The sequence below is a fragment of the Nerophis ophidion genome, linkage group LG03 (genome assembly GCF_033978795.1).
Source record: "Nerophis ophidion isolate RoL-2023_Sa linkage group LG03, RoL_Noph_v1.0, whole genome shotgun sequence".
Lineage (NCBI taxonomy): Eukaryota > Metazoa > Chordata > Actinopteri > Syngnathiformes > Syngnathidae > Nerophis > Nerophis ophidion.
In genome coordinates, this window is record NC_084613.1 from 21,504,442 (window position 1) to 21,520,687 (window position 16,246).

Here is a 16,246-nt window from a genome sequence, read left to right on the forward strand (position 1 = left end):
ATTCTTCTCATAACAATACATCTTTTTGCTCTTCTTTGCTTACATTTTCACATTTATTTCCGAAAATATGCATCGGGCCACAAATTGGTAGTATAGAAACTTCAGCTTTTTCTCATTACATTTTGCCTTTTTGCTCTTTTACTTACATTTTTACTGTTACTACCAGCAAAATGCAGTGGGCCAACAAGACTCCAGCTGCGGGCCGCAGACGGCCCCCGGGCCGCACTTTGGACACCACTGAGCTAATGGATCCGTAAAACAAAACATGAATTCATTTAATTTGATAAGCAGCTTTTAAGCATGATGTACAACACAAAGTCTGTTTTCAGATAATATAATTAAACAACAAAATATACAAACAAATGAAAATCAACATAATTACAATAGAGTAAAAATGTGAACAAATAATATAAGAACACTTTTTTGTTGTCATTGCATTAGAACACATTCAAACTAAAAGAAATACAAATAATTACTCAAATAATTATTTAAAATATCCACACAATTCTATAGCGTTATTCAAAAAACTGCTTGGTGTGCATTTTGGGTTTAAATCATTTACTGTACAGTAATGTTTTCATACATTTATTTCCAATTTCAGGAATGCCATTACAGCATACACAAAATTCAATTATATGGCATACCAAAACTACTAAGAGTTTATTATTTTATTGAGACTGTTCCCACATAAAACAACATTTATGAAAAAAAAAAAAAAAAAATACCATACCCGTACATTATTATTATTTTTTTAAACATACTGACATTCCTTGAAAAAAAGGATTAAACTTAGAAATAAAAAAAAACATACATAATTGTTTAATGTGATCGCTTTGAGTGGACTTTGTCACGGTGCACGCGCAATCCCGCATATCATCTGCTGTCAGCGCTGGAAGCGCGCAGGGACCCGCCTCTGCTCTTTAATCGGCAACCAGCACACCTGTGTCTGATGAAGGCGGACAGCATAATGACCAGCGTACCCAAAGATCCAATGCCAGAACGTAGTTCACTCCTCGTAGTAAGCATCCCGTCTTTGGCTTCCCTCCGTTTACTTGCTTTCTCTGTGCTTTCCCTGTGCCCGTGTCTTATGTCCTCTGTGTTCCCTGCAGTGTTCTCTCTGTTTCTCGTGATCGAGCTGTGTGCCTCGACTTCCCACTGGATTCTTGACTGCCCCCTTTGATCTTCGACCCCTGCTAGGATATGGTCCTTGTTGCCTCTCTCCAGCCCCCGACCTCTCGCTTGCCCACGGACTGTTCTCTCGCCTTGCCCCCTTTGGTCTGACTAAGGATTCATCAAACACTCACTTAAAAACGAACTCTGGTAACATTCACATTGTTAATTCTACACATCGTTTTGCACCATTCACGTTTAGTAGCATACACACGCCAACACATCGTCATCATCAATTTCAATAAACCTCTTGAACTGATCTGTGCCGTTGTGTCGTCTCCTTCCCCCACCGTACGTAACAGACTTTTGAGATTCAGATTGTTACACTTTTATTATTTGCTATAGCTTGTAGAGATTTTGTGTATTTCAAACACAAAGGGAAATATTAAATGCCTTATTTTTTCATCTATAGACTGGGATTGTCAAACATTATTAAAGGTCAAACGTGAGTGTGCATGAACAAATCAGCTTAAAAAATGGTTGTACCTGTATGTTGCAATAATATATTTGCAGATACAATTGAACTTTTTTGCATTTTTCTCTTGTCCCATCGACCACGCTCTCAAAGGGTCTCAGCTCGGTATTCCGAGCCCATTGTCTGCACGACATGATACTTATACGGACACACTCGCATATAATTTGGCGGAGTGGGTCATTACCTCGGAAACAGAAGCCAAGTCATTCAGGAGAGCGCTCACTGCTAGGTGTGTCTGCGCCCACTGTTGCCCCGGTCTGAAAGGCGACAGTTTTACAGGTGTCACGTGGAACGGTGCAGGATCGGATGACCTCCCATCCTCTGGTGTTTGTTGCCTGCAGGCCTCCTCCTCACATCAAAAGGCAAAATAGTTTGTTGCGGCTGTAAGTGTGTGTAAGCCATTCATTGGAAACAACACACAAAATAAATTAATGACACATACCAGATTTATACCGTATTTTCCCCGCTATAGAGCACACCGACCGGTATTTAAGCCACATCCACCAATTTTAGGAGAAATACATATTTTTACATAAATTAGCCGGACCAAACTTTAAGCCGCCGATATATTATATACGATATAAAATGTTTTAATTTTAATTTCCCCTCTGGGATTAATAAAGTATTTCTGATTCTGATTCTGATAAATCCGGTATTACATATTTTGTAACTATTTATTTACATCCCTTAAATGTTTCCAAACAGTGCCTGTCATAAGGCAGTAAAACGGCTGATCAAACAAAACAGAAGTCATCGTCATGGACCCACTAGGTGCGGAAGCAAGTTTGCGTATCAGCCAAACGGTGACGTTTTGGTCAAGTTACAAAACTGAAACAATACAAAAAGAATGCCACTTTAAGTTATCTAACAGAAACACTCATAAACATGCTAACATACTAGCTAATACTAACGGCGTTAGTGTTATTACATTACGATAGCACGTAGAAATATGCATGAAAACACTCCAACACACACAGGACGGTTTAGTGGGTATGAATTGTTTTAGTTACATTGTAAAAATTACAACCGTTGCTTGGAGTGATGAATGAAGAGTCCTTTTAAGCAGATACGCTCTGGACGGTTATACATCCGGTTCAAGGTACGAAACAGGAAGTATATGTTGCAGGTTGACAACCAAAAGATGGCGCAATGGCACAAACAATAGCAAACCTTTTTAGTGTCCCTGTTGGTGTCATATAAAACACATGACTTACATGTCATTGCAAGCATGTATTTTTTTTAAATTTTAATTTCATTTTAACAGAAGTCAAGGAATCCTAACCTACTCAGTGGCCAAGTAACCTACTCAGTGGCCTAACCTACTCAGTGGCCTAACCTACTCAGTGGCCTAGTGGTTAGAGCAGGGGTAGGGAACCTATGGCTCTCGAGCCAAATGTGGCTCTTTTGATGACTGCATCTGGCTATCAGATAAATCTTAGCTAACATTGCTTAACACGATAAGTAATGAATAATTCCGCTGGTAATCGCAGTGTTAAAAATTACATTTGAAAATATAAAACATTCTCATACATTTTAATCCATCCATCTGTTTTCTACCGCACCTGTTCAAGAAGTCGCATTAATGGTAAGAAGGATTTTATCATCGGTGAGCTTCCGAATAAAAATGTTATTAAAAAGAATAAGAGACTTATTATGTGAAGGTCTGTCACTTCATTTCTGTTTTTGCTTCTTTGTTTCGTATTCACTTCCCATCAGTGCTTTTATTTTGTTTCCATTTCCTGTTTGTCCCGCTGATTGCAAGCATGTATTTTTTTTAAATTTTAATTTCATTTTAACAGAAGTCAAGGAATCCTAACCTACTCAGTGGCCAAGTAACCTACTCAGTGGCCTAGTGGTTAGAGCAGGGGTAGGGAACCTATGGCTCTCGAGCCAAATGTGGCTCTTTTGATGACTGCATCTGGCTATCAGATAAATCTTAGCTAACATTGCTTAACACGATAAGTAATGAATAATTCCGCTGGTAATCGCAGTGTTAAAAATTACATTTGAAAATATAAAACATTCTCATACATTTTAATCCATCCATCTGTTTTCTACCGCACCTGTTCAAGAAGTCGCATTAATGGTAAGAAGGATTTGATCATCGGTGAGCTTCCGAATAAAAATGTTATTAAAAAGAATAAGAGACTTATTATGTGAAGGTCTGTCACTTCATTTCTGTTTTTGCTTCTTTGTTTCGTATTCACTTCCCATCAGTGCTTTTATTTTGTTTCCATTTCCTGTTTGTCCCGCTGAGCGCTGTGTTTTTTTCCCCTCAACTGCTGCCAATCAGCATGTTTCTATTCATGCTTATCTTGCGCGTTCCTCAGGGCTCAAAGATTGACTATTGTTTAGAACTGTACATGCAAGACTGCTTCATTCTCCTCTGTTGGTGATATTAAAAGCATCTTACCTGTGCGTCGCTCTCCTGGTTCCGGCATCTAGGGGTCGCTACTACTGCCGCCATGCGAGTTTGTGACATATTATACTCTATAAATGTTGGTCTTACTTAAAAATGCAGACATTTACTTGTATTCAGTGTTAAAAAATATGATATGGCTCTCACGGAAATACATTTTAAGATATTTGGCTTAAATGGCTCTCTCAGCCAAAAAGGTTCCCGACCCCTGGGTTAGAGTGTCCGCCTTCAGACTGGTTGGTTGTGAGTTCAAACCTCGGCCGAGTCATACCAAAGATGGAAAAATTTTGACCCATAACCTCCTCTCATTGGCAATCAGCTTAAAGTGTTGGAATTTAGTTGTTAAATCACAAAAAATATTTCATGGGCGTGGCCACTGCTGCTGCCCACTGCTCCCCTCACCTCCCAGGGGGTGAACAAGGGGATGTGGAAAATGTAGAGGACGAATTTCACCACACCTCGTTTGTGTGTGTGTGAGACAATCATTGGTATTTAAACTTTTAACTTCTCAACAAATGTCAAGAAAATTGTTCACATATTGGCCACGAGAGGGAACCATGCGTTAATTCTACTGTTCCCATCGCAGGGACGATAATTAAATATGCAAATCAAGTTGATTTATACGATGGGTGGGGTTAATTGTTGAAGTCACTTGTATAACTTTATAAAATAGCGCCTGTCTTTTTCAATTAGAAAATAAATGCCGTCCAATATTTGGGTCAACTAATTGAAAATAGCATACTGACGTCCTTCATGGTGTGCAATCTAATGAAGATTAACATTCTAGAAGGTGGTGCAATATGTCATCCCTCCCCTCATCGTGCTTCTACGTTTGCTGCTGCACTCTTTGGCGCAAATTTTTTAACCACGTAATTCTGGCCTATATTAAGCAATTTCCCGTATACATATGGCCAAATAAACTAAAAAAATGTCAATATGGCAGTGCCCGTTGGATGTGACAAAACCAATCAGAGCACACTGCTCAGTAGGCTGGCCGCTGATTGGCTCATTCTCGGTAAGATTACTGCATAATATCAAAGGGACGTTAAAAATGTCGTTACAAACTGTTTGGAATAGTATTTTAATGCTATGGCCACGAAAAAAATTCAATGCATGATTATTAATTCCTATATTTTACAGAAATGTTTTGAACCAATTAACAGGTTTACTGGCCGAGTTCAGTTTAGTATTAATAAGCCTTCTTGGATCGAGGAACATTTTTTTCACCACAAGAGGGAACCATGTGTCCACGCTCAAATTTGAAGGCGTTGGCAGTCAGCATGTTTGCACAAAAAGCAGCTGAATTAGCACAATGAGGACTTCAATGGAGACACGCACACACAAACATATATATATATATATATATATATACATATATATATATATACATATATATATGTATATATATATATATGCATATATGTATGTACGTGTAATATATGTATATATACCATCCATCCATCCATTTCCTACCGCTTATTCCCTTTGGAATTGTGGGGCATGCTGGTGCCTATATCAGCTACAATCGGGTGGAAGGCGGCGTACACCCTGGACAAGTCGCCACCTTATTGCAGGGCCAACACAGATAGACAACATTCGCACTCACATTCACACACTAGGGCCAATTTAGTGTTGCCAATCAACCTATCCCCATACGTATATATAACGAGTATATACACACACATATATATATATATATATATATATATATATATATATATATATATATATATATATATAAATATATATATATATATACATATATATATATATACATTTATCAAATATATATAAAATCCATCCATCCATATGTGTGTGTATATATATATATATACAGTATATATATATATATATATATATATATATATATAGGCCCTGCGATGAGGTAGCGACTTGTCCAGGGTGTACCCTGCCTTCCACCCGATTGTAGCTGAGATAGGCGCCAGCGCCCCCCGCGACCCCGAAAGGGAATAAGCGGTAGAAAATGGATGGATATATATATATATATATATATATATATATATATATATATATATATATATATATATCCATATATATATATATATATATATATATATATATATATATATATATATATATATATATATATATATTTCCTTGAATTGCCGCAGGGCATATAGTATGCGCCTGCCTTGAATTACTGCCGGGTCAAACTCGCTTCCCAAAATAATTAGCGCATGCTTAGTATTACCGCCTGGTCAAACTGGTGACGTCACGAGTGACATTTCCCCTGTTATCCTTTTCAAAATGGAGGAGGCTGCTTTCAATACCCGTAATTTGAAATCGCATAAAGGGAAGAAGATTAAGAGCTATTCAGTAGGATTTAAGGTCCAAGCTTACATCACACTCAAATTTTTACTGCATACCTTTGGTAAGTGCCGGAGTGAAAAAAGGTTTTAAAATAATTAGCATATGCTTACTTTTACCGCATGCCTTTGGTAAGCGCAGGAGTGAGAAGAGGTTTTAAATTAATTAGCGCCCCGGCGGCAATTCAAGGGAATACGGTATATGCAGTATACAAATAAAAAATATATACACTATATCAAAGCAGGAACCGAGAGTTTAGCAGCCTTGGTAAAGTATGAATTTAAAAAAATGAAAAAATTGCACTCAAGATTGACTATTACGTAAAGCAGGGTTGTCCAGCTTTTTCCACCAAGGGCCATAGTCAAAGTATGTGGGGGCTATTTTAATATTTATTTGTTTTGTAAAAAATGTTTAAAAAAAAAAAAATAATAATAAATGCTGAAAACTGACATTACATAACGTGACCAACATAAAAATACTATCATTAGTTATTTCAGGGGTGTCCAAAGTGCGGCCAGGGGGCCATTTGCAGACAGCAACAAGGGTTTTGTTGGCCCACAACATATTGTTGCGAAAAATAAACAGTAAAAAGGTAAGAAAAAGAGCAAAACATTGTAATATAACGAGAAAAAGTAGACGTAAAATACTACTAATAATAACCAGTGTTGTGTCACACAAACAATTATTCATCCTGATCCTAAATCGATTTATATAAAAAAAAACATACATATATATATATATCTATATATATATATATATATATATATATATATATATATATATATAAACATTACGTAAAATTGGTTTCAAACAGGAAATTGTGTTGAATCGAGAATCGATTCTAAACCAAACCTTCACCCCAGGAATCAAAATTGAATCGAATCAAATTGTCCAAAGATTCCCACCCCTAACAATTACTAATCAACATAATAAAAGCAATTGTCATTCATAACAAAAAGTTTTGTTGTATAATGTCTGTGTGTGCCATTTTTTTTTTAAATGTCAAAAATAACCTACGCATTTTTACTCTTGAAATTTTGTATAACATTTTCAGAATTTTCTTTCATTGCATTAAGTATTGCTCTTTTTTTCTTACATTTTTTACGTCGTCCCCCGTCCCCCCCTCCCAACAGCATGTTGTGTGCCAACACAACTTTGAGTTGCAGGACACAAATGTCTCAGAGCTGATGTAAAGTGAGCCTTTTGTTTACGTTGCTGGCGTGTCTGCGTGTGTGTGTGTGTGTGTCTGCGTGTGTGCGTGCGTGCGTGCGTGTGTGTGTGTCTTTCTGTGTGTAAAAAAAAAGAGGCCAAGACAGTCTTGACTTTGCAGGAGTCAAGTGAAGCCTGGAGGCTGTTGACAGACTTATTACCACCTTTACCAAACTCTTTTTCCTCGTCTAATTGTGGGAATGCTGACAAGCATTTGCACAATTAGTATTCTACACCAAAACCTATCAATTTATTATTCCTCTACAATCTTTTTAGTCTATCTTTTTTTGTTCGGATTACACATTACATAGAATTACCAGGAACTTCCCCCCATTGAAAATTAACTGGCAAGATACTATCGTCCACATACTGTATCTCACATTCCTCAACAGATTTGAACGGTTCCAAAGTCGCTATGCTGCTTACTTTTGTTAGTCAGCTAACTTTTTGGCAAATCTTACACTTGCTTAGAGAATTTATAAACATGCTAACATTAGCATGCTAACTTTTTTAATTTATTTTTTAGCCAATATCGCTGATGTACACATCAGAGTCATATAACTTGATGCAATACTTGTACTACTTCTTATTAACATGCTAACGTTACCATGCTAACTTTTTTCAGCCAGTTTTGACATATGCTAACTGTTAGCATGCTATTAGCATTAACATTTTTCAGCCATACACCTCAGAGTAATACAACTTGGTGCAATACATACACTAATTGTTAGCATGCTGACATTAGTGTGCGAGCAAGCAAACATCAGCATGCTAACTTTTTTTTTTTTGCCAATTGTGCCCCGTTGCATAACATGATGCTTGACACACGCTAACTGTAAGCACACTAACACTAACGTGCTATCATTTTTCAGGCACATTTTTCAGCCACATCATATACATATACCAATTGTTAGCATTCTAACATTAGTATGCAAGCACGCAAACATTAAAAAGTTAAAGTACCAATGATTGTCTCACACACACACTAGAGGTGGCGAAATTATTCTCTGCATTTGACCCATCACCCTTGCTCAACCCCTCGGAGGTGAGGGGAGCAGTGAGGAGTGGTGGCCGCGCCCGGGAATAATTTTTGGTGATTCATCCCCCAATTCCAACCCTTGATACTGAGTGCGAAGCAGGGAGGTAATTGGTCCCATTCTTATACTCTGTGGTATGACTCTGGCGGGGTTTGAACTCACAACCTACCGATCTCAGGGCGGACACTCTAACCACTAGCATGCTAATCTTTTTAGCCAATTTTGCCCCAAACACCACAGATTTATATAACATGGGTATTTGACCCACGCTGTTTGCACTTTAACATTAGCGTAGCATGCTAACATTAGCTTGCTAAAATTTTTAATGCCAATTTTTTTTAGCCGCACACCTCAGAGGCATACATCTTGGTACATTAAATATACTCTTCGTTAGCGTGCTAACATTAGTATGCTAGCGCGCAAACATTAGTATGCTAACATTTTCTTTTTTTGCATATTTTTCCCCATACATCACCGAGTGAAATTACTTGATGCATGACACTTGCTACCTGTTGGCATGTCAATATTAGCACGCTAACTTTGATAGCTAACTTTTCCCCGCATTCGCCTCAAAATTGTACAACTTGGTACTTCTGACCGTCGGTATGCTAATGTTAGCATTTGGCTCTCAAAATATGGAAGCCAGTTAGTGTACAAAAGGCTGCGATTCCTTTGTGGGGTTTTTTTGGACTCAAGAATCACAATTCTGAAGTCAATAAATTAGGTTGCAACACCCTGCTGCGTAAAGACCAGCTCGTGATTACGCAGGGAGACCATAGCGTGTGTGTGCGTGTGTGTGTGTGTGTGTGTGTATGTGTTTATGTTTTTCTACCCTTCTTGAGACCGTCCATATGAGGACCGGTGAACAAGTTAGGACCGAAATCATGGCCCCAAAAAGGAAAACCATTGTATCTAATAGAGAATGTCTCATTTGTACCCCTGGTGGTGAAATCTATCAAAATAAGGGTGGTCCCAAAAAGGAGGGATTTTTCCAATTAGCTGTGCCTCGGTTTTAAAAGTGCTCCCCCTCTGAGCAACATATGAAATAACAAGTGTGTGTAAAAATTTGAAGTGCTCCTCCTCTGGTCAACATATGAAATAACAAGTGTGTGTAAGAAATTGAAATGCGCCCCCTTTGGCCAAATATCAAATACAAATAAATATGTACATAGAGATACTGTAATAACTTGAAGTAAATAATGAAGATTAGAAACCAATTTTTACAGTTTCTCTAATATTGCAATATTTTTTTGTAAAATTATTACTTTTTAATGTAAAAATATTACTTTTTAATGCAAAATGGTGACATTTGTCATATCAAATTTGGACTTGTAACACAATATTGCAAATGGTTTTTGTTGTTCTTGTGAAGCTGTGACATTTTTGGTGTAAAATGATAACTTTTGTCATCATTTTGCCAAGTAAAATTCCAATTATTATTAATTATTTATTATTACAGCATGGTGGAAAAGGGGTTAGTGCATCTGCCTCACAATACGAAGGTCCGGGGTTCGATCCTGTGCACAGGATCTTTCTGTGCGGAGTTTGCATGTTCACCCCATGACTGCGTAGGTTCCCTCCGGGTACTCCGGCTTCCTCCCACCTCCAAAGACATAGTTTGATTGGCTACATTAAATGGGCCCTAGTGTGTGAATGTGAGTGTGAAAGTTGTCTGTCTATCTGTGTTGACGACTTGTCCACGGTGTACCCCGCCTTCCGCCCGAATATAGTTGAGATAGGCTCTAGTGACCCCAAAAGGGACAAGCGATAGTGGATGGATGGATTATAATGTTGCCAACATTTTTAAGTCTTTTAATGAAATTGTGACTTTTGTTATGTAAAATTACGTCTCTTTTCATAAAATTGCCAACATTCTTTAGCTTTTCTTGTAAAATTGCAACGGTTATTGAGTAAAATTCCAACTTTTATCATAATATTAAACACATTCTCATTAATTTCTGTAAAATTTTGACTCGCTTTGAGTAAAATTTCGACTTTTATTATAATGCTGCCAAAATTTGACGTTTTTCACAACAAACTTTTATATATTTACATAGTATTCATATATTATTAATGTTGAAAATACAAATCTTTATATATCTAGAAAGGGTGGTCCTTAAAAGGTGGGCATTTTTCAGAGGTCTCAAGACGTTAGCAAATACAAAATGTATTTGCTTTCAGCTTTTTTTTGTAAAATTGAGACTGTATTGAGTAAAACTACAAATGTTATCATGATATTGCACTGATGTTCAGTTTTTCCTCTATAATTTTGACTTGCTTTGAATAAAATTATGACTTTTATTAAAACACTACCAAAATTTGACGTATTTCTTGAGAAATTGTGACCTTTTTCTTAAGAAATTCCAACTCATTTTCAGAACAAGCTTTTACATATTTACATAGTAATGTATATATTATTACTGTTGTAAGTACAAATCTTTATACATCTAGAAAGGGTGGTCCTAAAAAGGTAGGCATTTTTCAGAGGTCACAAGACAGTAGCAAATCGAAGAATGTATTTGTTTTCATCTTTTCTTGTAAAATTGCAATGGTTATTAAGTAAAACTACAACTTTTATCATAATTTTGCACAAATTTTGGGATTTTCCTGTAAAATTTTGACTTGCTTTGGGTCAAATTACGACTTTTTAAAAATATTTTTTCCATGAATTGATTAACGTGGACCCCGATTTAAACAAGTTGAAAAACTTATTCAGGTGCTACCATTTGAATATGTACTGTACTGTGCAATCGACTAATAAAGTTTCAATCAAACACTGCCAAAATTTTACGTTTTTCTTGTGAAATTGTGACCTTTTTAATGTGAAGTTCCAACTCATTTTACACAAAAAGCTTTTTTATATTTACATATTATGTATGTTTTATTAATGTTGTGAATACAAATCTTTGTATATCTAGAAAGGGTGGTCCTCAAAAGGTAGGCATTTTTCAGAGGTCTCAAGATGGTAGCAAATACAAAATGTATTTGCTTTCAGCCTTTTTTTTTTGTAAAATTGAGACTGTTATTGAGTAAAACTACAAAATTTGATCATGATATTGCACAAATGTTCAGTTTTTCCTCTATAATTTTGACTTGCTTTGAATAAAATTATGACTTTTATCAAAACACTGCCAAAATTTGACGTATTTCTTGTGAAATTGTGACCTTTTTCTTAGGAAATTTCAACTCATTTCAGAACAAGCTTTTACATATTTAGATAGTATGTATATATTATTAATGTTGTAAGTAAAAATCTTTATACATCTAGAAAGGATGGTCCTAAAAAGGTAGGCATTTTTCAGAAGTCACAAGACAGTAGCAAATAGAAGAATGCATTTGTTTTAATCTTTTCTTGTAAAATTGCGACGGTTATTGAGTAAAACTACAACTTTTATCATAATATTGCACACATTTTCGGATTTTCCTGTAAAATTTTGACTTGCTTTGGGTAAAATTACGACTTTTTAAAATATTTTTCCCATGAATTGATTAACGTGCCCCCCGATTTAAATAAGTTGAAAAACTTATTCGGGTGCTACCATTTAGTGGTCAGTTGTACGGAATATGTACTGTACTGTGCAATCTACTGATAAAGTTTCAATCAAACACTGTCAAAATTTTACGTTTTTCTTGTGAAATTGTGACCTTCTTAATGTGAAGTTCCAACTCATTTTACACAACAAGCTTTTATATATTTACATAATATGTATGTTTTGTTAATGTTGTGAATACAAATCTTTATATATCTAGAAAGGGTGGCCCCAAAATTAGGCATTTTTCGGCGGTCTCAAGACGGCACTAAATCCCAGAATGCACGTGTGTGTGTGTGCGCGCGGGGGGGGGGGGGGGGGGGATAAAGAGGGTTGGACTTCCAGCAGCCAATCAGATTGCCGTCCGAGGTGTCTGCGCTTGGTAGTAGTTTATATAGTCGATGTTTTACTACGACTGTACATTTAAACCCAAGTCAGCAGCGTGGACGCACCAGGAAGGACACACAACATTAAAAAAATAAAATAAAATTGGAGGGACATGTCTCACGTCCAACTGTCCAGCATCGCCATGGAGAGGCTGGTGGCCCGGAGGACCTTCCCCCTCCACAAGCGCACCAGCGTCTGCCGGAACCTCTTCGGACCGGTGGACCACGACGAGCTGAGCCGGGAGCGGAGCGTCAAACTGCGGGAGATTTTAGAGCACGACCGGCAGCGGTGGAACTTTAATTTCGAGGCCGACACCCCGCTGGTTGGGGACTACCAGTGGGAGGAGGTGCCCTCGGACAAGGCCCCGGCCTTCTACCAGGGAGCGGCGGTGCCGACGCCCGTCAAGCAGCGGCCGGAGGGCGGCGTGTCGGAGCGCCTGGCCGCGCCCGAGGGAAGCGACGCTGCGCCGGGGGAGGTCAACCAGGAGAACCGCGCCGACAAGCTCAACTCCCGGCGGCTGGCCCTGAGCGCCAGGGCGCAGTGCGGGGGGCGCAAGAGACCCACGGCCGAGGACAACAACACGCGCATCACAGGTACGTTTAGTGCGCGTCTAAAGCGGACTCGGAGCGTGGGGTTCACTTCCGAGCTGAAAACCACTTTGTGTCTTAGCAGACTTCTTCGTGAAGAGAAAGAAACCCGCGGAGAGAAAGTCTGCGGACTTGAACCATCAACCTTTGGAGCAAACTCCCACCAAGAGGATCCGTTGAAGGTACTGATCCATTTTCATATTTACACTTGTATCCCATGTTGGTATGATTAATTGTGGTGCGCAGGGAAATTGTTTTGAGCTTTATTTTGAAAGTAATAACGGTTTACTATACACCTTTTTACCATCCATTATTCTGAAAAACGTTAATTTTTCTTTAAGTCATCTTATCTTGTTTTATTCTGAAAAGCATCACGAGTTACTATATTCGGGACTACTCCATAAGGTAATTGGTCTCAGTTTTATTTTGAAAATAATGATTTACTGTTTAGTGACTATTTGTGCTTTCACTGTGAAATGTCATCAGACTTTTATTTTGTATTAAAAACAATATTTACTATTACTGCTATACAATGTGAGGAGGTTTTGTTTTACTTTGAAAAACCGGATTTTTGATGAGATTCGATGTTATTTGTCTTCAAAAAAGAATTTAAAATGTTCACAATTTACAGGATTGACATAATGAATCCGGATTTTCAAAAGAAAATCAACTTCAAAGATCTAATAACAATATTGATTTTCAAATTAAAACAAAGTCAAATGACTCAATGTGTTAGATCTACTCTCGTAATAATGATTTTCAGAATAAAACAAAGTCCACCCCAGGGAGTGTCCTTAACAGTGTAGAGTAGTAATGGTTTTGAGGAAAAAAGGGAGTAGCCGTAATCAAATAAATATTAGTGAAGTTTTACAAAATAAAACAAAGCCCACCGGCCATAGTGGAGTCCTTTGCAATGGGCCTGGCGGACCCCTATAGTATTTTCTTTAACCTTATAGTTAATAATGATTTTCAAAATAAAACAAAGTCCACCCTAGTGAGTGTCCTTAACAGAGTAGAGTAGTAATGGTTTTGCGAAAAAAAAAGGGAGTAGCATTGATAGACTAAATATTAGTGACATTTTTCAAAATAAAACAAAGCCCACCGACCATAGTGCCTATAGCATTTTCTTTAACCTTTTAGTTAATAATGATTTTCAAAATAAAACAAAAGTCCACCCAAGGGAGTGTCCTTAACAGAGTAGAGTAGTAATGGTTTTGCGAAAAAAAGGGAGTAGCATTGATAGACTAAATATTAGTGAAGTTTTTCAAAATAAAACAAAGCCCACCGACCATAGTACCGATATTATTTTCTTTAACATTATAGTCAATAATTGTTTTCAAAAGAAAACAAAGTCCACTGACTTTAAGCTCTACTTTAGTCATAGTGATTTTCAAAATTAAACAAAGTTCACCTAAGTAAATACTACTAATGGTTTTCAAAAAGGGGGAATTGCTTTGATAGTAGAATCAAACAAAGCCCACTGCCCATCTAAAGTACATATTTTTACACCTAATCTAGTATCGCATGCATATTTTCATTGGATTCGCATTAATTAGGAAAAAAAACACAAATTACTTTTAATAATTTATAGTCAGGTTTTTTATTGCAGTGTTTTATGGTTCAATGGTTTTTTTCCTGGCTTTATTTTGAAAGGATTTAACACGTCAAAAAGCAAAGGCAGGGTGATCTCAGGGGATGGGGGGTGGTGCGTGTGCGTGTGTGAAAGGGAGGGGAAGGGGGAAGGGCGGGGGAGTTGTAGCGATAGTAAGTGGGGGAGGGGGAGTCTCGGATTTGGCGGGAAGAAAAAAAAAGGGCGACGCCCCAATGCAGAGCTTGCATCCTGGCCAGCAGGACGCGGATTGTGTTCCTCCTGCAGGAAACTCATCTGTTCCCCGCACTTCTCTCCTCCAGGTTGGACTTTTTTTTTTTCCTTCTTCCTCGTTGCACTACTTTGCTCGGCGGAAGGACGAGGAGAGAAAAGGTGCAGGACTACGGTGTAGCTGCCGCCTCCTCCCCGGGCCAGGAGCGGACAACAGCGGGCTGACTTAACACCGACCGGCCGGCGGCTCCCACGGAGCGGCGCGGAGCCCCTGGAAAAACCCACCGGACTCTCAGGACTGTTTTGTTTTTTATGGTGGAGGGGAGGAAGCCTTTTTCTATCCAGCGCAAATGTAGCATTCATTGTTTGCTGACTCAGCAGTGTTTTAACATCTGTGCAATCCTTGAAAAAAAAAATGTCTACACTGGCCAAAAGTGTACAGCTTTATATTTCCTCCTGTTAATGTATATTTTCTAAAATTATTTTAACTTATAATTTATTTATGTTGCTTTTTTTTGTTATTTTATTGTCTCACTTCCTGGCTGGTGTATTTGCAATCATGTAGCTTCCTGTGTAGCGTACACTATTATTGTTGTTGTTTTTGTCTCTGAGCCATTTTGTTTGCGTCTGATAACAAGCAGAAGATGAGAATAAAACACTTTTTTTTGTACCCCCAATTCCGCTTTTGTGTTTATGCTTTTTCCTCAGGTGGTGTCTTTATGTACCTTGCGTGGGGGAGGGGTGCGTGGAGATTTGAGCAGCGTGGCAGCTGCGGGGGATACATAGGCTGGGATTTAAAGGCCCTTTGGCCCTCTTTAGAAGAGGCAGCTGCCTTAGGATCCCCGCTTTGTCCGCAACCGAGACTCCACCGCATGCAGCCCGCACTCAACGAGCCCCCCGAAAAGACCCACTCGCACGCACACATACACACGCGCGCTGTTTACCACTGTGGACACACACCGGGCGTGGGGGCCACCTGCCAGAGATAAAAAGAGAAAACCTCAAGTCTTTTTGTTGTTGTTGTTGTAATTGTGGCCTCCTTTTGACGCAGGTCGTACTTTTCAAATTTAGGCCAAGTTGAAAGAAGACAAATTTTCCACCATAAATGGGTCATTCTGACAAAATGAATAGACTTAAAGGCCTACTGAAACCCACTACGCAGTCTAATAGTTTATATATCAATGATGAAATATTAACATTGCAACACATGCCAATACGGCCTTTTTAGTTTACTAAATTACTATTTTAAATTTCCCGGGAGTTTCGTCTTCGAAACGTCTTGTAA

At 38.1% G+C, this 16,246-nt stretch overlaps 1 protein-coding gene across 2 annotated transcripts; it reads left to right on the forward strand.

Moving 5' to 3' along the window:
• The first annotated feature begins 12,580 nt into the window (after nt 1-12,580).
• Nucleotides 12,581-15,638, forward strand: LOC133549314 (cyclin-dependent kinase inhibitor 1B-like). 2 transcript variants are annotated; one of them, XM_061894586.1, is made up of 3 exons: nt 12,581-13,148; nt 13,225-13,324; nt 15,054-15,638. In XM_061894586.1, exons 1-2 carry the CDS (start codon nt 12,668-12,670, stop codon nt 13,320-13,322), a joined length of 579 nt encoding a protein of 192 aa, XP_061750570.1. In that variant the 5' UTR covers nt 12,581-12,667; the 3' UTR covers nt 13,323-13,324; nt 15,054-15,638. The 2 variants fall into 2 exon arrangements, with proteins under 2 accessions (XP_061750570.1, XP_061750571.1); XM_061894587.1 differs by having other exon boundaries at nt 12,582-13,148; nt 13,228-13,324.
• The last annotated feature ends 608 nt before the right edge of the window (nt 15,639-16,246 follow it).

Bases quoted from the DNA above. Each gene is read 5' to 3' on its own strand.
- LOC133549314 (XM_061894586.1), top strand. From the start codon at position 12,668: ATGTCTCACGTCCAACTGTCCAGCATCGCCATGGAGAGGCTGGTGGCC. The intron at 13,149-13,224 runs GTACGTTTAGTG...TTTGTGTCTTAG, and splicing joins CAACAACACGCGCATCACAG to CAGACTTCTTCGTGAAGAGA.